At 43.2% G+C, this 27,961-nt stretch overlaps 1 protein-coding gene across 1 annotated transcript; it reads right to left on the bottom strand.

Moving 5' to 3' along the window:
* Positions 1-771: 771 nt before the first annotated feature.
* On the bottom strand, positions 772-27,123 carry LOC120723402 (anosmin-1-like). Its single transcript, XM_040014834.1, has 14 exons — positions 26,712-27,123; positions 23,470-23,529; positions 15,605-15,670; positions 15,009-15,231; positions 13,924-14,108; positions 13,121-13,250; positions 11,575-11,780; positions 11,216-11,342; positions 9,191-9,295; positions 7,382-7,470; positions 6,929-7,100; positions 5,501-5,727; positions 3,111-3,252; positions 772-2,138 (listed from the first exon to the last, which is right to left on the bottom strand). Exons 1-14 carry the CDS (start codon positions 26,892-26,894, stop codon positions 2,089-2,091), a joined length of 1,965 nt encoding a protein of 654 aa, XP_039870768.1. The 5' UTR covers positions 26,895-27,123; the 3' UTR covers positions 772-2,088.
* Positions 27,124-27,961: the final 838 nt, after the last annotated feature.

Below are 27,961 nucleotides of genomic sequence, written 5' to 3'. Positions count from 1 at the left end.
ACATTTTCTGTCAACGGGAATCCAAGTCAGTTTACAACAGCTGAATGGTTGGAATTAATTAACGATGGAAGAAAATAAATCACTAATTTCCCACTGGGTGAGCCACTGTGTCACCCCTGAAACTGTAGCTGTGCACACGCCACATAAGCTGCTAGCTGAACTAAGAAACAATGTCCAGAGCTGACGATAAATGCATTTAATTTAATTCATTTATTATTTATTTATTTTACACATTAACAGGTTTCAGGTTGTATTGACAAAACATATATGCATGTGTAACCAGGCATGTTTTTAACGAGCATCATAAGACACTTCAGTGCTTTTCATGAATATGTTTAACACGTTTTTGTTTTTAAACACATTTGATTCATGTCTGTTATCTTTTACCTGGCAGTTAGTTTTATCATGTAAAATTGTAGCAAACTAGGTAAAAAAAAAATCGCATGTCAGATCATTTCTGTGTCCTTTCTGCATTATAGTTGTACACAGTGTCCACTGTTGTTTGTTGTTCTGCATGTGGCTGCTCCAATCACTCAGATTAAAGTACATGTACATAGATTAACGATAAACATGTATATGGATCGAAAGGAGCCCATTGAGGTGTTTCGGGCATCTGACCAGGATGCCTCCTGGGCGCCTCCCGGGCGAGGTGTTTCGGGCATGTCCCATTGGGAGGAGGCCCCGGGACAGACCCAGGACACACTGGAGAGATTATATCTCTCGGCTGGCCTGGGAACGCCTCAGTGTTCCCCCGGATAAGCTGGAGGAGGTGGCTGGGGAGAGCGAGGTCTGGGCTTCTCTGCTTGGGCTGCTGCCCCCGTGACCCAGCCCCGGATAAGCGGAAGAAAATGGATGGATTAACACAACAGCAAATACATACATGTGTACCAGGTTCTCCAAAGGGTGACATGATGGTGACGAGTTGCATCTTTTTTATTGTTTATGGTCTGAACTATGATAAATATTCTTCATAGCCTTAAACTTAAACCAACCTCCTGTGTTCAGGCTTTGTCTCTGCGGCTCTGTTCACTGTGGTAAACGTAAAGGAAACATGCTCCTATCCAAACAGACTCAGTGTCTGTATGCAGCCATCTGTAGCACAACTTCATCATGGAAATAAACTCTATTTGAGGTTTGTTAACATACAGCAGCTCATACTGGCAATGAGACGTTTTACACTTCAAGAACAATAGAACCACATCTGGAGTACAACCGTCATGGTTTAGTTTCTGTCCACATGAATAAGTCTTGGTTACACTTCTCATGGCTAAATACTGAATCAGGAGTACAGGAAACAAGAAACCTGTACATGGGTGCAGCACGCTGTATTTGACACGTATCTGTAGTTAAAACCATCTTTGCACAGAGAGGTGAACAAATGTGCGCACACACATGCAACACAGATGTAACAGTCCAGGCACAAATATACCACAACCAATAAATAGAGACACAAAGTATATACAGCATTTGAAGAGAGAGTGGGAGGAGCTACATGTCATTTATAAAACAACAAATCTTTTTAGAAAATAAGTTGCAAGAGCTCTTAATGGCACCACTCAGTGACACTGACATTAATTTCTATCATTACATGCAACTGTATCAAAACTGTTGATCAGACCTTAGTACACATCAGTAAACTAATCCTGAACTCAAATCCTTAAGATCCAGTTTTTAGGATCCAGTTTACTATCAGTGCTCGTTCGTGGTGTTAATATATCTTTTGCATCTCTGATGTCGTTGTAGACTAAATCCATTTCATGCTTTTATTGTATTTATTTTTTACATATAACTGTAGCAAACAGAAGTAAAAAGAACTGAAAACACAAAGAGAGCTTTTTGTTTATCTTCCTGTTGGTGAAAGTTGTGTCCGTACTTTTACTGAAATATGTTGTATACATGCTTACTTGAGGGTCAAGTTCGGTAAAGCTTCGGTCCATTATGGGATACTGCAGGGAGGGATTCATATGTCTGTCAGCTGTCACTTGTTGTCTTGTTGTAATTGACAAGCTGCCATTTGTCAGTTAGCATCGCTGCTCTGTGGCTTCTTCTTTATTGCTTTGGGAGCTTGGGTCATGAGGCCGTCTGGTCTCAGTGTCTGTCAGTGATTGGCTGCTCAGGATGCTTCCTCAGCCTTGATCCTGAATGCAAGCATATATATTTTAATGTTAACATAAAGTTTTGGTTCTGGTTTCAAAAAAGGACACGTAACTTATAATAGTACCACGCTGCCAATACAGAACAAGGTGTTTCTCCCCTGCAGCGAAGACTCCCAAAGACTAGTCTGCTCATAGAAAATACAGTTTCAGGCGTTCGTGGATACAAATATTTAACTTGTAAGGCAAATTAAAGCGAGCTTTTTCTAGTCTTGTGCAGGCTGCTGATCAACATCAAAGTGAGGGTCGAGTTTATAACAGTGGTGAGTTATTACTGTCCTGTATGAGCACAGGAAGTGTCAGACAGCTAGCTTGGCTCAGGCTAACTATTAACTGAAGCTCCACTGTTGTGCTCTGTGACTGGATGCTGCTACTGTGTGATAATCGCCCAGTAAAGCTTAAACCCCGATGGCAGCCACACTCATTATATCTCTGTTTCTGTTATATTCATTTTAAGACACCTTCCTGCAGCTTTGGGCATTTTTATTCAAACTCCAGAGCCTAACAGTAGGAGTGAGGCAAACACCTACAGCTGGTGACTACAGAGAATGAAAATACAGCATAATGAGGGTGTGTCTGGCACTTTAGCCATGACGTTATTCAATCAGGCTTTGCTACTTCCCAGTGACAACATATACACATGGATGGACTTCCAGATATATCAGGAACCTTGGCTTTGCTTTTATTTTCAACACCATTTTTTTATTTCAAGTATTTTTGCCTTTTTACATTTGTCTTCACTTACTGACCACGTAGGACACTTAAAAGGAAATATGTTGTGCATCACCAGTCAAGCTAAAAGTATGGTGTGACTTTTTTGGCCAATATCAGACATTTGCACTGTGTGATGCAGGCTCAGAATACACTGATTTTAAAATGTAATTGTGCTTTTACCAAAATGTCCAAACAAAAGATTTTTCTATAAGTGTTTTCCTTTTGATTGCTTTAACCTCTTACTGTGCAGTAAGGTGCTTTGGTATCCAGGGGTCTGGAAGGTTCTCCTGGTTGTAGGACCTTCACCCTCCGTTGTGATGGCCTGTACCTCCAGCCTGTACAAACTAGCAGGGCGTAGGCCTGACACCACTAGAACATTACCATCCTGAAAGAGAGGAGACAACAAGTCAAGGAAACGTACGAGACAAAGTGTGAAACACTCATGTTGTGTGAAAGTGCAGGACGACTGAACCAGGTTTCAGCTCAGGGCCCCTGAGATTTGCCCACAGAAGAAAATAATTTTGAACTTGCATTTAAACTAGAAAAGAGAAAGCCAAGTATTTCACTGTACTATCACAAAACTAAGACACAAAGAAATCGATATCAGCAGATGGTGATTTTTGTTGCTTTTTTACATTTAATGTGATCAATTTCTCATTTCACGTGTGAAAGCAGCTCCCAGCCTGGCAGATCCCCAAAGAAGGCATCCTCTAGAACCAGTGTAACTGGTTCGTTACAAAGGTCAGAGACCAGTAATAGAACTGGTAGACAGACAAGCGGAGATAAGTAGCCCATGGCCTCAATGCGGTGGCTGAGGATGCCAAAGAGTGGAGCAGATGAGCTCAGAAAATTAGGAATTGGAGGAGAAGAGATCAAAGGAAATTCTGGACAATGTAAGAACCTGATAGATGAATGAGGGGAAACCTCAGTCAGGTAGTGATGTGGCTCGACTCTGAACTGTAGCTCAAATGATAGATGGCAGAAGCTGCCAATCTAGTGCTGGAGAAGTGAGCTGCTGCATTTTGGGAAAGAATGTTAGGGAAGAGAGAACCTGGCATCCCGGTGCAAAAAACGTTCTGCTGCATTAGTACGTAAGGGATAGACACAGGGAACCTGGCGTCGTACAGAAAGGAATCGCTGCTGATTAGCATCTGAAGGCCGGATGCAGGGAGACTGGCCAGTTCTACAGAAAATTACTTCTGCATTTTGCGAATGAAAACTTGTTTTTTGGAAACGATAGAAAGATGCACAGAGCTGATCTCCAGAAGGCAGAAGGGTTTCCTGCAGAGAAGCTTGTTGCTGCATTCTGCGACTGAGGGATAGAGAAAGAATCTGGCATCCCAGTTCACTGCTGAAGGGTTCACTGCTGCTTTGTATATGAAGGATCAATGCGGAAAAGCCAGCATCCCAGTGGTAGAAAGAATTGCTGCTGCATTTGCGGGATAGAGAGAAGGGAAACTGGCAAACCAGTGCCCCCTCTTTTTTTTTTTGCAAATGATAGATAGATGCAGAGAACTGGTGGTAGTAAAGCCTACTGGTTTTTGTGAATGACAGATAGAGAAGAACCTGGCATCCCAGTGACAAACTTGCTTCTTTACTTGCTCCAGAAGGAGGCATAGAAAACATCAAAGCTGGCATCCCTTGTCTAACACAGACAAATGGAGGCAGGCGCACAGAACTGAGCTTGCCCCTGCTACCTGGCACTGATGGGTGGGAGGAGCTACAAGATACACAGTAGCTTTTGCTGTTGGAGGTACAGTTTTGCTTCTGCATGGAAGAAGACTTTGGACAGACATTTAGATGTGTGAGGTTACAAAAGTTAGCTTCGAATGCTGGTGGTAGAAGCAGCTGAACCCAGGCTACGGTCCGGTTTGAATCCTTAATGGAAGGATATTTGGGAGACCTTTCAGAAGCGCTGGAATGGCATGGCTTCTGAGTCGGGCGGCTTTTCGACTAACTTGCCCGGTCTGTGGGCCTGTTTCAGAGCAACATGAGTGGAGCTGTGAGCTTTGCTGGTGGGTGATCTTGTTGAATTTCACGGAGGTGGCGAGTGGCCAGAGTTACTTCATAACTGAGGGTATTCGGCATTCGCCATGACGTTGAGAGTGTTTGGGTTTCTTGGATTGCCTGGAGGCAAACCGATGAAGCAGAGCTCTGTAGTTCTTCGTCTGACGTGGTGACGGACAAGAGGGCGACTGTAAGCAAATGGAAGGGTGACTGAGGGGCTTTTTTTGCCTTTTCCTGTTTCAGTTCCAGCAGTGATGAGTTCCCTTCACTGTGCCTTTTCTCTATTACTGGTTTAATAGTGAGTAAAGACAGATGTCGTTATGCATCTCTCACAGACTTTAGAAAAGCTGGTGACGACCTTTAGGCCCAGTATGAGTTGAGTCACTTTTACAGGTTAAAAACTTAGATGCTCATCGTGGTTCTTTATTTGTACATTTGTACATATAACCAGCAGTCGAGGCAGACTGGAACTCTCTCATCTGGAGCATCTCTCAGTCATCCTCAGGGCTTTGATGTTTTGCAATAAGGTGGATTTTGCCATACCAAGCAATACATGTATTTTAAAAACATCACTTTTCAGATTTAATTTTCCACATTGTATAGTTTAGTAAAGTCACTTCACTGACCGGCGGTAGGATCTGGGACTGGGAGATCAGGGTGCGAGGCAGCTTGACATTGTAGTTGCGGTTAGTTGAGATGACTTCTGCCCAGGTAACCTGGTAACCAGTTAGCTGCTGGTGGGATGAAGTCATAGATATATCCCAGCTAAAGATAGCTGTCACATTGCCACCCAGGACCTCAAAAGATGCGATCAGGTTGGTTGGTTTCACCAGGACTTTCTGAAGATTCATAGCTGAAAAATACACAACCGGACAGTCAAATGAAGTCAGATACTGGAAAGGTTTTCCTCTCCATGAGGAAGCAAGTGGCATAAACTTCCAATCACTCACCAGAAGAAGTATAAAAACAGACAGACTGGAACATGATCATGCCTCAGGCAGTTTTGAATATTTGTGCATATGATTCATGTTTACATCATTGTGCTGTGTATTTATACTGCTTTTGAAATGTGAAGGGTTAAAATGGGAAAAACAATCTGGACCAGCTTTCTGGCACCTTCAGGAAATGAGTAGTTAAATCTGATAGATAAATACACAATACTACTGAGTTAAGTTAGCATGTTGTGCTCCAGCCGACGACATCCTGATATTTGCTCAGTAATAAGAAAAAGTGTCGATGTTGTGCTACCTCAGAAGCTACTGAAAAAAGCATACATGCATTTACATTTTAAGGTCATTTGAAGCACATCTTTTCAAACAGCTCAACAAATACCATCAAACAAAAGATTTTAATATGTGTACTTTGTTACTGCATCATTGTAACTAACGTAAAAGTGCTAAAAGAGAGGACATGAGAGGAAGTTAAGATTTTATTTTGAAAGGTAAGGATTGCTCAACAAGTGAGATTTGATAATCTGGAAAAGTTCAATTCAATTTATATTATATAATTACATCTATATGTACTGTTGCATTATGTTTTTGTTAATTATCTTTCAAAACTAACTGAAGCGCACAAATCTTTGTGTTATTCGAGGATTGCGTGAAAAACGGGGCAGTTTAATACAGGCTACACTGACTGGTTTGCAGTGTTGCTATTTACAGTTTCATTTGCTGCACTATTTCGCACCATGTTATCATCATAATTCTTTTCTCAGCGTTGCACTACTACACCCAGTCTTAAAGTTGTCTCACTTCCCATTTCCAAGTTTAACCCCGATCATGGGTGTAAAGTTTCAAATTCCTCAAACGATGTACGGAAGGGGAGGGGAGGGGCTGGTTGCATCGAGAGATTTGATTGGTCAGTTCAGCGTCAGTAATGTTTTTATACATATGTGTGCTGTGAGTCAGAATTGTTTTGTGTCTAAAGAAAAAAAAGGCTTGATTAGAAGCTAACAGAGTTGACCTCGCTGACTCTTGCTGCACTTAGAAAGTGTTGAGGTGTGCAGACACTGATAAGTAAAATGAAATAAACAAGCCATTATGCGTTTGCCTCACCGGTTTCTCTGGGACAGTTGACAGGTGTTGGACTCTTGGCCTGGATGGTGGTGCAGGGAGGCGTATGAAAGCTGGTGCTTTCTGCCAGAGGATGACTCGTCTTGCTGACTGGCTGCAGAAGGACTTTATACTTACAGGAGAAGAGTAAGCCCTGCAGGCTGATAAAGCTCTCCTAGATTAGACAGACATGGTGTGAGCATGGCTGACTGGAGACTGATTCCCAATTTCAGATTACTGCAACTCTCATTTCACAGCAGGCAAGGCAAAGACTAAAATCACCTGTTCACGATGCATACGTTGTCTCGTCTTATCAATAACAAGATTAATAAAAGCAGTCCTTTTTATCTGTACCACCCATGTGATGCCTTTCAACTCTGTTTTATTTTGGCTATGGAAATGAAATAATTTCACCTCCATGATCAGAATGATACCCATTTATTTGAATAGGGTTACCTTTGTACTGGTCTCCTCCACAGGGCTGGTCTGGTTGTGTCCGCAGTATTCAGGTCCCCACTGGATTCTGTAGAATTCAACCAAAGGATCTGCACACAACGAGACATTAAGAGAAGAAGCAATGTTTATGTTGAGTCTTGCACTTTGTTCATTAGCTGTATTATACTGTTATGTCCACGCAACCTTTAATAATAATAATAATAATAATAATAATAATGGATTGCATTTATATAGCGCTTTTCAAGGCACCCAAAGCGCTTTACAATGCCACTATTCAGTCACTCTCTTTAAAGTGTTTTTCTTCTTTGAACCTGCTTTTTGAAACCTAGTTATGTGATGACACAGATCAGAATGTTTTGCTCTGTCGCTTTTTCCCTCACGCTTCCTTTGAGTGCTTTTATGGAGGTTGTTAGGGTGAGAGTTTATCCACCGTAAGGATCCACCAGCTGTTATTCACTATAATACCTGACAAGGTGACGAGATTTAAATACGCATTCATGAGATCCAATATGGTGTCTCACTCCCATTTCTGCTTTATCAGATTACATATTCACTTTTTATTTCATGACCTATAACCCTGTTTTCAGGTCCATGGTGGAGATCTAGGATTTTACTGCAGAGATTTAGGTTTTTGATTCCAACCTTGCAGAAACATTAAATCACCAGCCCTGTTGTGATTGGGGCCATTTGTGGTGTCTTCTTGTCATGTGATGACACTTGTCTCCAGTCACCAAGCACTCGCTCGGTGAACGTGTGTGCTTCCAACCACAGCCCTAAAACTTCAAATACATGAATTTATATTCACTCAAATCTCTGCAGCTTCCACTGTGCTGGATGATTCTGTCACCACCTGTCACCAGTCCTCCCAATCCTTTCTGCTATTTCGTTCTTCATCCTTGTTTTTAGGGTAGAGGTTTTAGCAGTGCTGCGCTGTGTCTTCCTTTTTTCCAGATACCTGAGCCATTATTTTTAAATGTCAGCTAACTAGTGAGCTTACTGCCCCATGTACACTAATAAACCTTTACTAAACTGCTGAACTTTTAATCATTACATCTTATTTCTGACCTGTATGTGGGTTAAAGCCCAACAACAGCTTAGCGTATTCCTGCGTTTCCATATCCTGCACAGCCTTCGGGCTGCAGAGAAATAGAGCTGTTTCTAGAAGCGAGAGGCAGGAGCTCACAGTTTGCATCATTGAAAGACGGATTGTCAGTCACATCAGGGAAAGATTACGGGAGCGACTAAATCCCTCACTCCACAGGACATTTTTGCACAGTCCACTGTTTGGCAGGTCAACATAACTCTTTCTTCCCCTGTGTTAACTGTGAGTGTGGTACAGAGCATTTATTTAGTTTTTAACTTTGAGTCTGTGTTCATAAAATTGTGTTTTTGCTCTGTATACTTTATTTTTGTGCTTGTTTTCTTGTCTTTTATGCAGTTTGGCACTGACTGCAGTGATGCAGTCGTTTCCTAGAGACATTTAGCAGCTCTAACCTAAGCTCATGTTTCAAGATTCGCTTCAGCCTCTTGCTGATGTTGTGAAACTGGTGGTTAACATTGTGTCTCATGGCAGCAGACCAGCCTCCTTCCATAACATGAATTACTCATCATATTTACACCTTCTGCACAGAAAATACGTTTCTTTTTCAGAATGACGTGTATTGCAATTTTTGCTGAGTAAACCTTGGCACATTTATCTCTGCACGCTGTTTCAAACGCGGTATTTGTCTTTTAACAGCAGTTGTTTGAACGTTTGCAGAGCAGCTGCAGGATAACTCAGATGTTACGTGTGATATGATTTGTACATACCCACGCTTCTCTGCCAGTAAACATGAACCCTGAGCTGTCCGTCCTGGTAGAACGGTGTCCCCACATCCAGGACGTCACCTGCAGGGCTTCTGGGAGCACTCGTGCCTTCAATACAGACAAAATACAATTAAACATGAACTGCATCACATACAGTGATATCCAAACACATGCCATGACACAGCCGCAGGTACAAAAACCTTTGGTATCAATCATTGGAGGTAATTATTTTCTGTATGACTTGTATGTCTCAAGCTGCTGTGGAGGAATTTGGGCCCCCTCTTGATGCTGGTGGGCCTTTGTCTGTGAACAGCTCTTCTAAGGTCCCATCACAGTATTTCATGTGGAGGTTCATGTGGAGGTCGGGACTTTGGGCCACAGCTTTCTGTTATAGATTTTGTCCTGTTGAAGAGTTGCTGTTTTGCAGTCGGTGCACTAGCATGAACTCAATACTAAATATGCTAACTGAGGCCTTTGCAGTCTGACTCTGGGTGAATTTGCTCGGGCTCCTGGGATCGGTAACCATCTTGAATCTTTCCACACATGAATAATATTTTTTCCTGTGGTGAACTTCAAATTTCGTTATAACCCTTCCCAGACTGATGGACAGCAATGATTACATCACTGCTGATGTCGTTCCTCCTCAGTGTGTTAGTACACACCTGAATGCTGCAGACTTTGACTCTCATCTACTGATAACCTCTTAATAAAGTGCATCTGACTGGGAGAAGCTGGACACTACTTACTTTTCCTCTTAATTCGGATGGAAGCAGTAAGGCTGCACAACAGCATAACCCTGTAAAACCTTTGTTTTTCACATGACTACCTTTATGTTACCTAATCTCAGTGAATACAGAGCATCACTGTGGAAAGCTGATAGGTCGATTTCATTCAGGGTTTTTTAGAAGATAAAGTTGAAATGAATATTAACTTATCATCAACTAGATGTACAGTAAAACCCAAAGTAAACAGAAACTGACTGAGGGCCTCTATTGCACATCAGAACGTGTAGGTTTGATGACAGTTTCTTCGTTACTATTAACTATGACTTTATTTTCCCATCCTCGTGGATTATGCTGTATCTGCATGCAACAGTTATTCCCACCCGTGTCACACGTGGGGCTGTGCACGTGCTGATGCATCTCCAGTCTCTGTTTTCAGCCTGTTGCTTGTGATTTTAATGCTTCACTTTCAAGTTTTTATCATTTCATCACTGCAAGACTTAGAATAAAAAAGCAGTTTCTCCTTTACATTAAAGACAAATCTGTACATTTAATTTTGCCAATTTGATATATACATTTGGAGGCGGGGCTTATCACAATGTGCTTTTGTGAATGAACTCTGGTTTCCAAGCTTGTGAAGGTTTTTCCAAGAACAGAAATCCTTCAGCTTGTGAAAATGCTGAAAAACATACATACTTTGCATTTTAATGTCACGTACAGAAAACGTTGATGTGCTGGTGAACTTTTTCCCCTTGAACGTTCACACGCCGCTTTCTGCTCTGCACAAAAGCACAGACGCTGACAGCGACTTCAATCCTTCTTTCATGAGGCACTCACTCTCACGCTCATTTCTGTAATTGTCAAGAACATTTCTATTTTTTCTTTGTATAATGTCAACCACCTCTTTGAAAGGAACGCCTTGACATTTTGAATTTCAAAGCTAAGAGTTTTCAGCCCCGTCACACTGATAAGTTTGTAGGTGTGGAATGTTAAGGTTGCATCTGGAGTGAAGCTCTGAGATACAGGAGATCAAAGACTGAACATCCCAGCAGGAGAAAACCTTTGAAATATTAAACCCCAACGTGCTTTTTTTAAAAATAAAAAATGTCACCATAAGAGTGTAAAAGCAAAGCTAACGATTATACAAACGGAGGAAGCTTTCAGTGCGAGCCTAAACATCTGAACACGCTTTTACACTTTAGGGAAATTTTAAGCCGACATGAAGACGTTTTCTTTTCTTCACGACAAAATTTCGAGCTCGAGCTGAAAAAGCCGAAGCCTCGGTGTCGTGTGCATGTTTCCGTACTTTGCTGCGTGGTGAAGTGGAGGACAGCGCGCGGTCCTTTGAACTGAGTTTGTCCCCAGTAAGACACAGCCTGAACCTCCACACTGTAGCTCCTGTTGGTCCTCATGCTGTCCAGCTCCACCTGGCTCTGTGCACACAGACACACACAGACACACAATTAGGCACACACCACACCACTGACTCCATGTTATATTCAAGTTGGTCATATTTGCTTCCAGTTGTGATCACAGATGTAAACATGCTACACACACTCCACTCCACGAGGCTTTCGGAGAACATTACATACATTATATCTTTCTTGGGTCTTAAAGAGAAGTCGTGTTTTTGACGTGCTCCATCTGCAGCTGTGGCATTCTCACCTTTCTGACCATCTTCCTCCTCTTGGTCAGGGATGAGGCGGAAGAATGTCCAACTGCAGTCCAGCTCCAACTGACCTTGTAGTGGTGGATGGGAACATCCAGGTCAGGAGGCATGCTCCACTCAATCCTGGCTCCCACTGTGCTCCCAGGACCAAAGCTCATATTTGCTACTCTCAGCTCAGTGGGAGCAGGAGGATTGGAGGGATCTGAGGGGCACATGTTGGATGTTATTAATATCTGTTTGCATGCAGAAACAATGACCTTTAGTGCACTGACATGTGCTTAGTTTTTAACCCATCCTGCAAAGTTCACAAAAGGCCGATTCATTCACACGTTACTCTCAAAAGAACCAAAAGATCGATTCCGGAAGACATCTGCCGTATTTACAGGTAGTACTGTGTGGCAGGCTGTGGTTTGTGGCTTGGCTGCAAGGGAGGAGCAGTGGGTTCAGGGCATGGTGTCAGGGGGGGCTGACCGCCATCATCTGATCATGTATTTGAGTATATCAGCAGGACCAGAGCAGCGGTCTGTGCGGCGTGAAGCGGAGGAGGGCAGCTGGAAGGCTGCTGCAGAAACAGATTACGGATAAAAACGAACACTCGGCGTGTAACGCTGTGTGCGTGGGTCCTTTATTATCACACACTACCATTGCATTCATTAATAGTGAGGACTGCTGCCTACCATTAGCATGAACTGGCTGGATGCTGGTATTTATATCCGGTGCTTCCTCAGCCTGATCACGATCAGTGATCAGTCAGATGGTAAAACTGTTCTAATAATACATTCCAGCACATGAGGGCACCACCTACACTGCGTCCCTCAGCACCTCAGCACCGTGCAGCAACAGTGGGAGAACGCCATGAACACGTCTGAACTGATTAAGGTTCACATCTTTGTGACTTGCCGAGGCGGCTCCTCTGAGACTGTGGCAGCTACAGAAACCACACAGAGCAAAACAATGACTCCTCCGAGGACTCTCTCCATAAACTCTGCATATATACCACAGTACAACCATTTGCTAAACAGTCTGTTTTCCCTTGCATAGCTTCTAACTGTGCCAGTGTTAATATTAAGAACTTTTGGCTTCTTGACTTTAAGTTCATTAAAAACATCTCTCTTCTCTATCTCTTCTACTTCGGGTAGTAGAGGCAGGGGTGGGCCTGGTGCTGTGCTCTGTCACTTTGTATTTTCTAAGCTGTTGAAATATATTTTGCTTTCAGCTGATGTCACTGTAGCTGGTCGGTCTGAACTCCTCTTCTGTCACCACCTCTGCCTGTTTGAACGTTGCTGCATCACCTACTTTCTTCACTGGCCTACAGCCACTCTGAGGATCACCACATCAGCACGGCTACATCAGCACAGTCACTCTCTGTTGCCAGACTTTGCTGTTGTGTGTCTGCAGCTGGCAGCTTGTCCAAAGTCTGACTGTCACCTGGCTCCAGCCCCCTGACGGTGACTCATTGTGGTTAATGCTGCTGTTTGGCGAATGGGAGGAGCGGACTCTAGGAACACACACATACACGCAGACATGCAATGTGTGTCTGACCTCTGCTTGAGTGGAAGTGTCTGCTGGGCGTGGTGAAACCTCTGGTCCCGTGAAGGTTAACGGCTGCCACTCTAAACTGGTACCAGCGACCGGGCCGGATGTCTGACAGCCTCGCTCTCTGCTCCGTCGTCTGTTTGGGAGAAAACAGCGTGTTTGGTCAGTGTTTAGGTTTCTGTCTTGGCGATGACGATTTTTAACGTCTAAGAAAATAAGTTGATAGATTTTTAAGCATGTCACAATTCATTGTTGAGTTAAGAGGAATTTACCAAAATGTCTTATGACCCGTAAAACGTTTGCAGAATTTTTGAACATTCAGTGATGAATTTTAGCAGATACAGATGCAGATGCAGGCTTGTCTTTCAGATTTCCACCTCGGACACTTAACCTCACATTAATGCACAGCTGCTAGAAACTGCAGATGAAGTTATTAAACTACAAGCAAGATAATAATCTCATGTCTAACAAAGTTAAAAGTCTGAAAATTTGAAATAAATGTGATAAAATGTGTTGTTGCTGTGCCCGCCGTACATGTGGAAACTGTAACATCTACTTTTACCAGCAGCACTTTATGAAGTTCATGCCGAGCAGAGCTGAGTTCAGCTTATTATTCGCCTCCACAACAGTCCCAGTGCATCATGTGACGCCTGTGTTGCAGTGCTGCCGCCATCAACAAAGCAAAAACAGAAACAGCAGAGCTGTTCTGTCAGCACTTGGAGACCCAGCACCTTACAAAGAGACTTTATTTGGGCTTTTTTTCCTTTAATTTGTCACATCTCAGTAACAGTAACAGGCAGTTAACTAACCTGTGCAGCCACCTGCCACGACGTGGCCGTGTCCTCGCTCGGCTGGATGCCAAAGTTCCATCTCCTCTGCAGAACGTAGACGACAGGCTCGGCCGAGATGTTGAAGCGCGATGACCAGTGCACCTCCAGCTGGCCAGAAGACACTTCTTCAAAGGCTAGCTCCTTCCTTGGCTTCAGAGGAGCACCTGGACAGACAAAACATCCACCAAAGGTGAAACAGAGTACAGAGACTCTTATGAGCACAGTGCTGTCCATCATCTGCTGTAGCTCCGCAGTGGGGGCATCGAGCTGTTAGTCAGCACCCACCAATGCTGCAGGGATTTGCAGATTTACTCAGAGAGAATTTCCACTTCATTTGTTTGAGTAAAGGCCCAGGGGGGCATTTTTTAGGTTATCAGGACTGATAACATTAGAGTGCGTATGCCTGCATGGGTTCTCTCTGGATACTCGGGCTTCCTCTCATCTATGTCATCAAGTGTGACTCATTTGTGACCAGTCCAGGCTGTAGCCTCTCACCCTGTGACAGCCGGGATGAGCTCTAGCTGAACTGGATAAGTGGGAGAAATGGACGCATGGAGCTTCTTTATTATTTCCTACAGTCAAATCGTCAAACACATTTATAGTCAGGGCTGCACATAAGTGGTCCGCAGGTGCGAATGTCAAAATAAAAGACGCGCAGCAGATAAGAAGTTGCAGCGCACGTTTGCGCACATATAAAAAGCATGTTTCTGTCCACTAGAGTGGGATTTTCACAGCACATTCTGCACCACATTTCTGTGCGTTCATCATTTGTTTGAAGCCAGCTCACCTCCTGCAACCACTTGTCCGAGAATACACGCTTCTTTTGTGGTTCGGACTCCTCCTGACATTTCTTCGGAGGTGGAGGAACACCTGCTTAAAGGAGCTTCTTCGACATCTTTAAGAGTTCTAAACAAATGTCTGTCCTCCTCCACAAAATCTAATGCACGCAAACGCACGTTGCAACTTCTTATCTGGTGCGCGTCTTTTATTTTGACAGCGAATGCGCACCTGCTTATGTGCAGCCCTGGTTGTAGTGATGTGCCAGTGATTCTGGCTCAACATACCCTTGTAGATGTCACTGGGAGTCTGGCAGGTGTGGCCACAGCTGTTAGAGCAGCATTTCTTCTGAGCAGAGCATTCTTTGTCGTGGTCACAGCTTTCCACACAGGCAGCAGCAAAACCACTGGCTCTCTGTGGAGGTGGACAGCTGCCCTGCTTCACCATCAGCACAGAGTGCAGGAACTCACAGCTGGTCACACACTCCCAGTGCTTTCTGGGAAACACCCGCTGGATGAAAGTAGTTGGCACAGGTTAACTACTGTTACAGCTACTTCCTGCTCTTTGCTTAGAACATGGTGTAATTCTCACACTTGACATACGACAGTGAAACAATGAATAAACTGTGAAATATGATAATGTCAGGTTCGCATCAATAAGTAGCATCTAGACAAGAAGATTAAGAAAAGCGAGACAAAAAGAACAGCACTGAATATGAATAATATTTCCAGGAACAGACGGATTCTCCAGGTCTTTACTGGGACTGAGAGTTTAACAGACTCTCCACCTTTATTTCAAACTGTGATTGCACAAACAACCCTCGGCTGTTTTTGTACTGTACTCAGAAAGCATACAGTACGACTGACTCTATGCTGCACCATACCTCACATAACTCTCTGCAGTTGCCTTTCCCCTTCATCTCCCAGGAGTCTCTGCAGGGCTCCAGGCACTGTGGAAGTCAAAGCAGTGTGAGCACGTTTAAGGTTTATGGTCAGAGATGAAGAAATACATTTGGAGGTTATACACAGTGAAGTGTTCATGTTTTATTGCTGAACACAAGAGTGTGAGACAGTTTAATGTCTCTGTGAAACTGCAGGTAACCACAGATTACAGCCTGTCACATCTCGCTTTAGTTAAGTATAAATAATTGTAAAAATTATACAAACAAATGCAACGACGCACAAAAAACATGTACAGGGATCCACAAGCAGGCAGGTGTGTGTGTGTGTGTGTGTGTGTGTGTGTGTGTGTGTGTGTGTGTGTGTGTGTGTGTGTGCATTCAACTGATTGTACCCATAATATTAACTTCAATAAAATGAAGAATAATTGGTGCTTTTTTCATGAATGTTATTAATTCATAATGATGCTGTTGTTTCCAGGGGAAGTGGACATGAAAGTGTGGTTGCACGGTGAGGACATCAGTGCCTCCTTCTGTCTCGTCCTTTTTAAATATGATCATATTTCTCTGTCATGTCTGTAAGCAAACACACAAGGTGACACAACACTGTGTAGGTGCACACCTGTGTGAGGGGATTTATGTTACACTCAGGGGGTTTCTGGAGCGTGTCAAGAGTTAACAGTGTAGTCCTCTGCACCACAAAGCCCAATCCTGCACCAGTAAGCAGAGGCAGCCCAGGGGAGCAAGTGTGCACTGGTTCTAATTTCATGCTGTAGTGAGAAGCAGTGGGGAAAAGTGAGAAGCACGACAGCCTCACGAGGGCATAGCAAGTCATCTGAAAGTTGGAGGAGTGCTCCAAATGCTCAGCAGACAAGGCACACGCTGCACAGGAAGTGACGCTTCACTAACTCACAACACTTTTGTCTGACCTGGAAAAACTTTTGTTGCACTGTAAATTCAGACAAAACACAAAGTTACTGTACTCAAATCTTCCAAATATGGTATCTACTGCCATACTTACTCTGGCATTACGTTGATCTCCAGTAACACTGCTGGGAATCAGGATGTGTACATCCATCCACATATAAACAAACATCTCAAACTGATTTCTTCCTTTTGTGCAACATCTCTAAAATTAGAAATGTCTCAGAGTGAAAACGAGCTCATGCATTTGTTTATAGAAAGAGCGAGCATGTCTGCTGTACTGTTACATCCAGAATCACATTTAAAATCGTTCTCCACAAATACTTCGGGCCCATCTTACACTCATAGTCTCTCATTGTGTCTCAGACTGTGGGCTTGCTTGTGTTTCACTGGATATTAGATGAATCTATCACTCATACCCTCCTAATCCAAGCTGTAGATCTTTAATGTCAATAATATGTTTGCAACAAGCAAGTCGTAAAAGATCTACCCCTGAATGATTTTTCTCGCCATGCTGAAGCCTGGTGTCGCTCTGATTTGGTAGGACAGAGCACCCTGAGCAAAGATCCTGCTCAGCTGGCCTCAGGCTGCTTCCCAGTTCTCATGTGCACAAACTAAACTCAGTCTAACGTTGTATTAAATAGACATAAAGCTGCAAGACAAGGTTCCATTAATTGTTTCTGCATTATTTCATACAATAACATGAGCTGTGCATAACCATGAGCATCATCCTGGTCTCCCGCTCAGACAAATGGTTCGATCCACTTTGCAACACTGGGAGATGCAGTTGCTTCAAGTAATGACACCGTTTCCTTTGATTCAGGTACGCAGCACAATAGACCGCCGCAGAGGAAGAAGAAATGAAACGACACAAATTGGGCTTTAAACATCTTTCTTGGTTAAGCTCATAGTCCAGGCTGCGGCTCAGGAGACACAGCGGGGTCATTTACCAACCAAACGTCAGTGGCTCGATCCTCAGAGTGTAACTGAGGCTTACAGTCACACACGTTTACTTCTGTGTATTTTCTGTAAAGCTTACAGATTTGTCATCGCTGCTTACAGGGGGGACAATAAGCTTTTGGGTTAATATGAAGCCACAAACGCCCTCCGATGAAAACAAGCCACACGTGCCGGGTTGTAGACGTGCTGAATGAAGCAGGTGTCGGTGCTCTTAGTGCTCCACGAGGAAGAGTTCAGCAGCACAAGCAAGATGAAGAATACGTTAAAGATTGTACACGAGTCCACAAGACAGGAGAAGCAGCATGTTGTGTGTGAGCGTCGGAGCTGCTGCAGAGCCAAACAACAACACCGATGACAGACTCGCTTTGTGCCTGATGTTCCAACTAGTTTGGGTCATTTGCAACCTGACGGAAATATCTGTGCACAGAACAACAACGAGCGACAACAAATTCCAGCCACTCAGTCGGCGGCTTTGTTTGCTCTTCCAATATCACAGATCAACCCTTAATGATTATGTACAACTCTGAGTTTGCTGCCCCAGCGTGAGAGGCAGTTACACCCTGGTCAGGTCGCCCTGCAGGGCCGACAAGGGAGAGCTGCACAATTATGTGACATGATGTGCTGTTTTAGAGCCCCGTGCTGAGGCAACCACATCTTTTAATCAACAAAAGGGTTGTGAAAGTTAAAAAAGGGCAAAACTCACAGTCAGTGATGTGCACTAAGATAAGGGAGATACGGGGAAGAAGAAGTTGCTGCAAAGTAGAGCGTGGCCCACGCTGTGCTGCTCCACAGTGGAGTGTCTGATTGCCCTGTTCCAGGCCTGTCATCTCCCATCTCCTGTCCACGCTCTCCACAACAGGACGCTTCCACTAACGCACACTGACATTCCCACTCTCGTGTCATTCCCTTTGTAGCTCAGCATCACTGAGTTTTCTGCCCCATTTCAAGCTTAAATCATTTTTGTTTCACTACTCTGAAGATAAAGCAGCCCATGAAATGTATCTCTTACCTGAGTCACGCTGTTCTTATTTACCTACGACGCACAGCAGTGTGTGTGTCATTACACTATTATTATTGTAGTGCAGTAACTCTGTTTATGTGGTCATGTTGTGTGTCTTGGTTTAATGTTGGGGTTAAAGTGAGGCCAGGTGCAGGTTTGGGCTGGTTGGTGTTGGGGTGAGTTTCAGCTATGGTCCACATGTCAGCATAATGCCTTCTAAACTAATGGAGACATTATTGTGCTGTTGGGTTATTTTGGCAGTGGATGTTCCTTATTCCTCCATGACCAAACGGAGATAATGGAGCAGCATCTTCTCTGCTGACCGTGTAAAATGCCGTTCCTTTGGTTCCTGACACGGTTTGATTCTCTGCCCAGACGAACCCCACAGAGACCAAACAGGCCCCGTGTTTGTGTCTTGTTTCCTGTTTGACATTGTCTCTGAAAATGTTCCAGATTTTTGAACATCCACAGGCGAACTTTAACTTTTCCTAGCAAGGTGCTTTGTTTGCTTGAAAATATGAGTTGAAGGAATGAAAGAAAAGGTTTTCTGGCTCTTAATCAAACATCACATCAAGGCTGTTGTGTATTGAAGGACACTAATTACTGCTGAGAGGAAGAAGGTCATTACACTGCGCTCGATGCCAGTTTGTGTATGTTTCGCTCAGGACACTGGTGTCAGCACGTGATTATGATGCTCGCTCATTGTTCCAGTGCCACAGTGCCATCTTAAGCCTTTTTTAAGAGCTGAATCGAACTAGACTGTGTGGGAGTGTCTTGTTAATCAACTCTGGCATTTGCAAATGGCTGTATGCCTGCAGGAAATAGTGACAGAAGGATTAACAAGCTCTCATTACCACCAGAGCCCATGAGGATGACATGAGGCCAAAGTGATAGGCTGTCTCACAGCAACAAGGATCAGCAAGCTTATCATCAGACCTCTCTAAGATTAAGAGCTGGGTATGTTGGAACTGGGACTGTCATGTTAGCCACACTCACAAGTCTGACATGAGTAATATTTTATAACACGGAGGAATATTAAATCTCTAAAGTTGTCACTACGAAGATGTTTTATCTTTTACTGTGGTTCATATTTAAAGTGCTGTTTGTCTGTAAGTATAAAACTGTCTAGATGCAGGCTCATAATGCAGGTGTGGAAATCTGTGAGGCCCACATCCAGCCTCTGTGTTATTACTGCTGAGGTTCGATGGCATCCGTGATGTCAGACAGCTGACAGGTGAATGTGGGCAGACATGAGTGGAGGATTTCGTACTTTAATAAAGATCTGCATCGTCATTTGAGTTTCAGACGTTCGTTGTAGTTCTTAAATCAGTCTGATATTTTAAATGTGCATGTTTGTTATAAATGTAAGTAGGTATTACATATTTAAGCTGTTAATCAGCCTATCACAGCGGCCCCCAACCTTCTTTGTGCCAGGGACCGGTTTAACGTCAGACGATATTTTCACGGCTTTAAGGTGTCGCAGATAAATACGACAAAATTAAAGACACGACCGCGACAGAAACTGGTATTTTGTAAATATAATAATAGACGTGAATTCACTGTGTAACTGTGTAACGTTGTTAGCAGCGTCCTCCTGAAATGCACCGACAACATTGAGAGTAACATCCTCCTCTCTGCCCCTTAGTGCTCTCTGGTCGCTATGGTAACTCTTAAATATTTCTTTCAAAATAAGACGCACGACTACAACACGGGGAAAGACCCAGGAAACCGAGTTAACGATGAAAACCCTGAAAATCATAAATTTCACAGCCGAAAGTGTGAAAAGCCTCAACTCTCTCTCCACATCCAGCCTCTGTGTTATTACTGCTGAGGTTAGATGGCGTCCGTGATGTCAGACAGCTGACAGGTCAACTCTCGCAGCGCGGTAACGACTGTACCTGCTGATTCCAGGTCTTTCTGCAGCTCAAGTTGGCTCTGGGACAACTCTTCTGATAACTTTTTTCACTCCACTGTCTGAAATCTTGTGTATATAGTGACATGATGTTGTTTCCACTTTCAGATTATGGCCCAATAGTGCTCACTGGAACCTTCAGTAGTTCTTCTGTAACCAGTCCCACCAGGATGTTTTGCAACAACAAGGCCACTAAGGTCGTGAGAGATCTAACTGGTACCAGTAAGTCATTTGGTACTGAAACATGGTACGTTTGGCCCGGGGGCTCGGGGACCGCTGGCCAACATCATTAAGCCTTCCCCTGATAATTGTGCATACAGTTCAATTCAGATTAATTTACACAGCACAAAATCACAACTACAATCACCTCAAGGTGCTTTATATTGTAAGACTGAACAATAATACAGAGAAAGCCCAGCGATCAGATGACCCCTGAGAGCAAGCATGTGGACACAGTGGGAATCATTAGAATCAGTTTTTATGATCCATAAAGCCTGGTGGCATAAATCAATCAATGAAACTACAGGCTTATATTAAAGACATAACGCTGTGGACGACCTCCAATTTCCTTCTAAACTCAGACAAAAAAAGTTTTTATATTTACGACTAAAAATCTCAGAAAGATGGTGTCTGACCGGATTCTTGGGGCATTACCTTCATTAACATATTTCCAGGCTGGACGCCTGTAATTCATTATTATCAGGAAGTCCTAAAAACTCCCTGAAAATCCTTCAGCTAATCCAAAATGCTGCAGCAAGAGTCCTGACAGGGACTAGAAAGAGAGAGCAGATTTCTCCTGTTTTGGCTTCCTGTTAAATCCAGGATTCAAAATCCTGCTCCTCACATACAAGGTCTTAAATAATCAGGCCCCATCTTATCTTAATGACCTTGTAGTACCATATCACCCTATTAGAGCACGTCGCTCTCGCTCTGCAGGCCTACTTGTTGTTCCTAGAGTATTTAAAAGTAGAATGGGAGGCAGAGCCTTCAGTTTTCAGGCCCCTCTTCTGTGGAACCAGCTTCCAGTTTGGATTCAGGAGACAGACACTATCTCTACTTTCAAGATCAGGCTTCAAACTTTCCTTTTTGCTGAAGCATATAGTTAGGGCTGGACCAGGTGGAGTTGAACCATCTGTTATACAATTATAAGCTCAGACTATTGCAGTGCTTTGTGTGATGAGCGGCTCTTCTTCTTCATTCATCTCTTTTCACCCCCACATGTTTATAGACCACTGCATCGTGTCATGTTTGTCTTCTCTGTTCCTTGTTGTGTCCTGTTACATTAAAATTAAAAAAATATTTATGCCCAAAATGGTGACGTTAAGTAAATTCATTACATGTACATTTTCCATGTAATTTGGGTATAAATGTTACATTTAATGGAATCTGATATACAGTCAGTTCATACAAAGGATGTTTTCATTAATGTTTAATTATTTAGATAAATAACCATTTTATTTTCTATAAGTTACATCCTTATCAAAATGATTGCTTGATGTTGCGTGTTAGAGTATCTCACATTGATAAGCTCTGATTTGGGTTTATTTTGCAGCAATGGGACATGGGCACCTTGCACAGGACGATGATCTCAGCAGCAAATCTACAACACAAAGGCTGAAAAAGAAAAGACTCAAAGTGCTGCAGTGGCCCATCACAGAGCAGAACGCCGCCTGGCTGAAAGGACAGAGAAAAGCCCACAAACGTCAATGAACTGACGTAACACTAAAAAGCAGCTGGCCAACATTCCCCACATCAGTGTCAGATACTAATAAGTCATATAGAAAAGGATTGTTTCTAATTATTGCTGCTAAAGATGGTTGTTCACGCTGCTGAATCATGGATAAGCTACTTTGTTTTTCACATGAGTGGATTTAAAAACACCAGGACTACCTGAGCATCATTTCACAAACAATGTTCAGATTATCAAAAAGACAGCCATCCATCTTTTACTGTCTGCCTCTTTCATGACTCCTGATGTATTAACAGGGAAACTGCTTTGACATATAGGATGTCACAGAATAAAGAGCCACAACTGGTGATGAATGGCAGACTTAAGAAATGGGTAATAACCACTATAATCCTCCAGCACGTCTCAGTACATACAGATGTACACCTGTGCACAGAGCACGCTGTCAGGTTGCATGTGGCCTGATTTATTGCTGCAAAAGCAAGGAGCATAAAACTACACACACACGAGGAGAGCGAGAAAGAGTGATTTATTACTCTGAAAGGCTCCAGCAGTCCCACATGACTTCCTATTTTTACACTCACAGCTAACTGAAACTCTTCAGTTCTTGTCCGTGATGTAAACGTGTATATGAGCACCGTGTGTGCCAATAATTCTATCATTTACATTTTAATCTGCATCTTTTCATTCATGCTGCAAAACAAGGGGGAATTTACATGATATACATTTATAGATTTTTTTCCAGGCAATTCCAGGATTTTTAAAAATGTACTAAGGGAGAGCAAGTCAGAGGGGCCCGTGGGAAATAAGAAAATCTATTGGAAATAAATATAGAGTTGAGAAACGAGGGAAGTTGTTTTGGATTCAAAACTGCATGTTAATGGAAATACTTGCATCCTTACAAAAGTACAAAAATACTTCAATAAAGTGCTTCAGATTGAATGAGGAGCACGTTCACGTTACATGCATTCATGCATTCATGCATTCATGCATTCATGAGCGCATCACTTTATAAACTTCTGTCTTATACTGTATGAAAATAGCACAATGTAAAACACTTCAGACTACAAGCCACATTTAAATCATTTAGTGCACTTCATCCATCGTGCATCCACACTTACAACAATTAACTTAAACTGCATGTAGTGGGGAAACCCACACAGGGAGGACATGTAGTGTGGCCCAGTTAACCAGGAGATTTATCCAGGAGGTGAGAGTGCAAACCGCTGCAGGACTGCACCGGTGTTCTTATTTTCTATGGACAATCAGAACACTTCATGCAAATGAGGTTCAGGAACAACCCACTGTCTCAGGTTTGTGTGACGAATGGAAAATCAGAAGGACGTAGTTTTAAAAATGTCTCCTACCTTTGCACACTGTTTATGATTATGACACCAGCCCAAGGATCCGTTATTCTGAAGACGAGACTAAAAGGAGGAAGACAAGGACACAAGCATAAACAAACGGGTCTGTCTGAGTTAAGCACCAATGAATCCAGTTTAAAGCTGAGTGATGTCACTTTCAGAGGAACGTGAGAAACCAACAGGTGTCTAACTTTGCAGACTGTTAAAGTATGGAATAGGAACATCTAGTGCCAACTCTGTTCATTTAAATAAAGCATGCAGACCTCATAGCTCAGACACTTTATGCACGACGATCTTTTCCACCAATATTCAAACTTCCAAACATGTTGCTGTTGTCGGAGCAGCTTCTGTCTTTGGGATCAGACAGCAAAGACTGGTTGCAGGCCTGTTACTCTGATGTTTTTAATCCTTTAAGAGGCTGGTGCTGAACAAGCTAAAAGAACATCACACCATCCGTCCTGCCTAATGTGGATTCATTTCCCAGCAGGAACATAACAGACAGTTTTCTCTTATCACAGAACAATCCAGTGCAACCGAATACAACCTCCAAAGAAACCTTATGACCTGGTTGTAAAACACAAACATCCAAAGTGCTCAGTTGGAGACAAGACAGGATGCCACTGACCAGTAGTGGTGGCTAGATCCATTTTTTGAATGAACGCTGACAGTCTCCTGCTCTTCTGGAGTTAAACCTGCTGACTTGGCTGGTGAATAAAATGACAGTAAGAAGAAATGTTTGTTTCTTTTTAATCTATGAGCAGCTGGGGGATTGTTCACTGTTCTCCTTTTTTCTTCTTTTTTTCCATTTCAAAGCCGTTGAAAATGTTGGCAGCAAACAGTGAGATTGAAATATCGAACAGTGATTGTCTAACAGCGCTGTTTGCTCCGTCTGTAGATAAATGGAATATGAACGATCGAGAGCGGAGACAAACTGTCTTCTGTTTGGTTTTATTGAAGCCGAGGTCATTATGTCAATCAACAGTTTTAGTTATTTTGTTATTGGCTGTTTAAAACTGAGCTCGCATCAATTTTACTGAAAAGACTCCGTCTACAGAATCACAGGAATCAGATAATGAAAAAGTATTCATTGACTTTTTCCATGCAATCTTTGCCCATTCTTCTTTGCAAAATAGCTCCAGTTTAGTCATCTGTGAATCCCAATTTTCAAGCCTCGCCACAGAACAACAGGATCTAGGTGTGGACTTTAATTCTAGCACTGTCTGCACCACTGCAGTGTAGCTCTGGCTGTTACCAGTTTAAGCTGGCCAGTGAGCCTCACATGTGGGTGGCTGTAGCTCAGGCAGTAGTGCAGGTCATCTACTTATTGGAAGGTTGGTGGTTCGATTCCCAGCTTCCCCTAGTCTACATGCCAAATATCCATGAGCAAGATACTGACCCCAAATTGTTCTCTGATGTGTGTGAATGTTAGTTAGAAAATGTGCTTGTGTCAATGGGTGAATGCACAAGTTGTGTAGTGCTCAGAAGAGCAGAGAAGCGTTATATAAGAACCAGTCCGTTTACCATTACAGTGCACTGGGAGCTACTGCATCAGGTCGATAACTGGAAACATCACCAGCGTTAACAAATGAATCATTTCTAAATTTTGTGAAAGTAGAAATCATAACGGAGGTGCTGGATTAGACAGTGGTGAAACATAAAACATATACTATGGCCCTACAGGACAAGTCGTGCTTCTAACTGTGACTTTCACAGGAGCTTTGTGAGGAATGGAGCCCAAGAATAATTAGTGTGAAAAACCTGAGGATGGACGTTAACTACAGTCTAAATCTAAAACAGGGTAAAAGAATAGCCCTAAAATAAAGTGACACGCAGATTCACAAAGTCAATGTGAGCATGTTTCACACTTCAATAGTTAATGAACTGACGTGAGTGCTGTGGGAATACTGGCTACTGCAAAACTAGGAATGGCAAATGATGTATCAGTGATACATGTCTGAGGGGCAGCTTTGGAGAGCTGGAACTGAAGCAGGGACACAGTACAGTACAGTAGCAGTAGTCTGCTTCTTGGCATGTTTGACGAGCACCACAGCACACATTACAGGCTGGACCGTCATTCTGTGCAGTTTCATTGGACTAAGTGAGGCACACTCGAAAGCCTGAACCAAAGAGTCAGACTGCAAGTGTGTGCACGTGTTAGTGTGTGTGTGCACGTGTCAGTGTGTATGCGTGTGTGTGTGCGTGCACGTGTTAGTGTGTGTGTGTGCGTGTGCGTGCACGTGTCAGTGTGTGTGTGCGTGCATGTGTGTGTGTGTGTGTGTGTGTGCACGTGTCAGTGTGTGTGTGTGTGTGTGTGTGTGTGTGTGCGTGCACGTGTCAGTGTGTGTGCGTGCACGTGTCAGTGTGTGTGTGTGTGCATGTGCATGCACGTGTTAGTGTGTATGCGTGTGTGTGTGTGAGTGCATGTGTGTGTGTGTGTGTGAGAGTGTGTGTGCGTGTGTGTGTGTGCGTGCACATGTCAGTGTGTATGCGTGTGTGTGTGTGTGTGTCAGTGTGTGTGTGTGTGTGTGTGCGTGCACGTGTCAGTGTGTATGCGTGTGTGTGTGTGTGTGTGAGTGTGTGTGTGTGTGTGTGTGTGCGTGCACGTGTCAGTGTGTATGCGTGTGTGTGTGTGTGTGTGAGAGAGAGAATGGCAGAAGAAGAATCCGTTTGAATCCCTGTAATGAGCCGTATGGTCTATTCTGGCCTTTCAGTTGAACAGTGAACATCAAGCATGACTGAACTTATTTTTATCATGTTGTCAACTCCATGATGTCACTGTTTTAGATCGTTTCAGACTCTTAGAATTTTATGATATTTAGATGTCATTTCTAAAGTAAAGTTTTTTTCATTTTTCTTGTTGAGCCAGTGTCTCTGGAGTATACTCACCATCATCCTGAGACCTTGTTTTGTAGTGTAAACTGGACTTTCCATTACCTTGTGCACTGGTTTCCCTCAGCTTTCCCTAAAGTGCCCATATCTGACTGCATATGTTTCATTTTATAGCAGTATATATAATAAGAAATATATTTACTTATATTAAAAGTTATTTTATTAACGTAATGTAACTTTACATAAATATTATTGCACAGATCTATTGTTTGAAACTCTTTTTCAGAACTCATGTAAGGGTCATAGACATTTTCTTTCAAACCAATAAAAAAAGCATTTGCTGATTAAAAAAAGTTAAATAAGTGAAATTTAAGGACTGGTTATGTATAAACAGCAGTTGTCAAAGGTGTCCTGACCTGCAGAATCGAGAGCGCCGCTACACTGTGCAAGCTGAGGCATCGCGACCCACACCTGGCCCTGGAAACGGTCTCCGACCAGGACTCATCAGCATCGGCGCGCTGCCTCCTGGCACAGACACCTGAGCTGCAGAGGAAAATAATCCACAGGCTGGTCCTGACAGCGCTGTTTGTGGTCAGCATCTCCGTTCCGAGGTGGGATGCTGAAACAAAAGATGCGGAGTAATGTGATGGAAGCCCAGCTTTACTAGCTATTATATAGCCAAGGGTGGAGCTATGAGATCTAGGCGTACACAGCTCGGGTCATGAGGCTGAGGGATGCTCATGAGCCGGTGTTTTCATTCCAGTCGGTCAATGTGCGCACAGCCAGGAGTATTGGCTCAACAATTCAATACTTTATTGTCCCACAAGGGGGGATTAGTTTAGCAGCAAGGGCAACGTTAAGAACAAACAAAACAATGATAAAAAGCCACGAGACAGTTATTTACTTATCATTAGATGTAGCCAGAATAATATGACGCTCACAAAAACGCACGGAGACGAACAATGACGAATAAATGAGCAGTGACGTCATAATTGATCATGACTAGTTCAATGGCTGATTTGCAGTAAGGTACAGTAGTCAGGCAAATTGAAGGCTAGCTATGAATGTATTAATGAATGACCACATTCTTCACACTCTTTATTACCGGTTCCTATTTTACCCTCTCACGGCTGCAGCCTTCCAGCTCCCAGCCGAACACACACCAACAACAACAACAGTCACGGCCCACTTCAGTCCTTTAAAGAGGCTTGTTGAGCCGATGCAGCTCCGGTGCGTCCGCCCCCGCGCTCCCGCAGCCGCGGCACCGACCACGCCCTGCCACAGAACTAAAATACAAACTTAAATTTGCTTTCATGAGCACCGGTCGTGATAAATGTCGAGCTCGAACATCTAATTACACCATCGTGGTTTGTGTGTCTGATACCAGCGTCATTGATGTTCGTTGTTTCTGTATTTTATTGATCTGCTTCTGAATCACGGGCTGCACTCCTGTGAAGACTTCCTGTTTTACGAGTCAGGGGGATTTTACGTCTATTTTCAGACTTTTGTGGAGCTGAACTTAAAAGGTTTTGCATATGTGGCGCTGTTAATTCAGGTTTGGATGTGCACATTTGTAAAATAGTTTTACATGCAGTCAGCTTTGTATTTTTGTGTGGACTGGAGTATGCATTTGTGAGCCCTTTAAAGTTACGCACAAATCACTGTA

This window comes from Simochromis diagramma, unplaced genomic scaffold (genome assembly GCF_900408965.1).
Source record: "Simochromis diagramma unplaced genomic scaffold, fSimDia1.1 OVJJ01000165.1, whole genome shotgun sequence".
Lineage (NCBI taxonomy): Eukaryota > Metazoa > Chordata > Actinopteri > Cichliformes > Cichlidae > Simochromis > Simochromis diagramma.
The sequence above is the reverse complement of the archived record's forward strand: the minus strand, read 5'-3'. Positions and strand labels throughout refer to the sequence as shown.

Bases quoted from the DNA above. Each gene is read 5' to 3' on its own strand.
- LOC120723402 (XM_040014834.1), bottom strand. From the start codon at position 26,894: ATGCTGACCACAAACAGCGCTGTCAGGACCAGCCTGTGGATTATTTTC. The intron at 14,109-15,008 runs GTATGTTGAGCC...TTGTCTGTCCAG, and splicing joins TCCCAGTGACATCTACAAGG to GTGCTCCTCTGAAGCCAAGG. The intron at 11,343-11,574 runs GTGAGAATGCCA...CTGTGTGCACAG, and splicing joins GGAGGAAGATGGTCAGAAAG to AGCCAGGTGGAGCTGGACAG.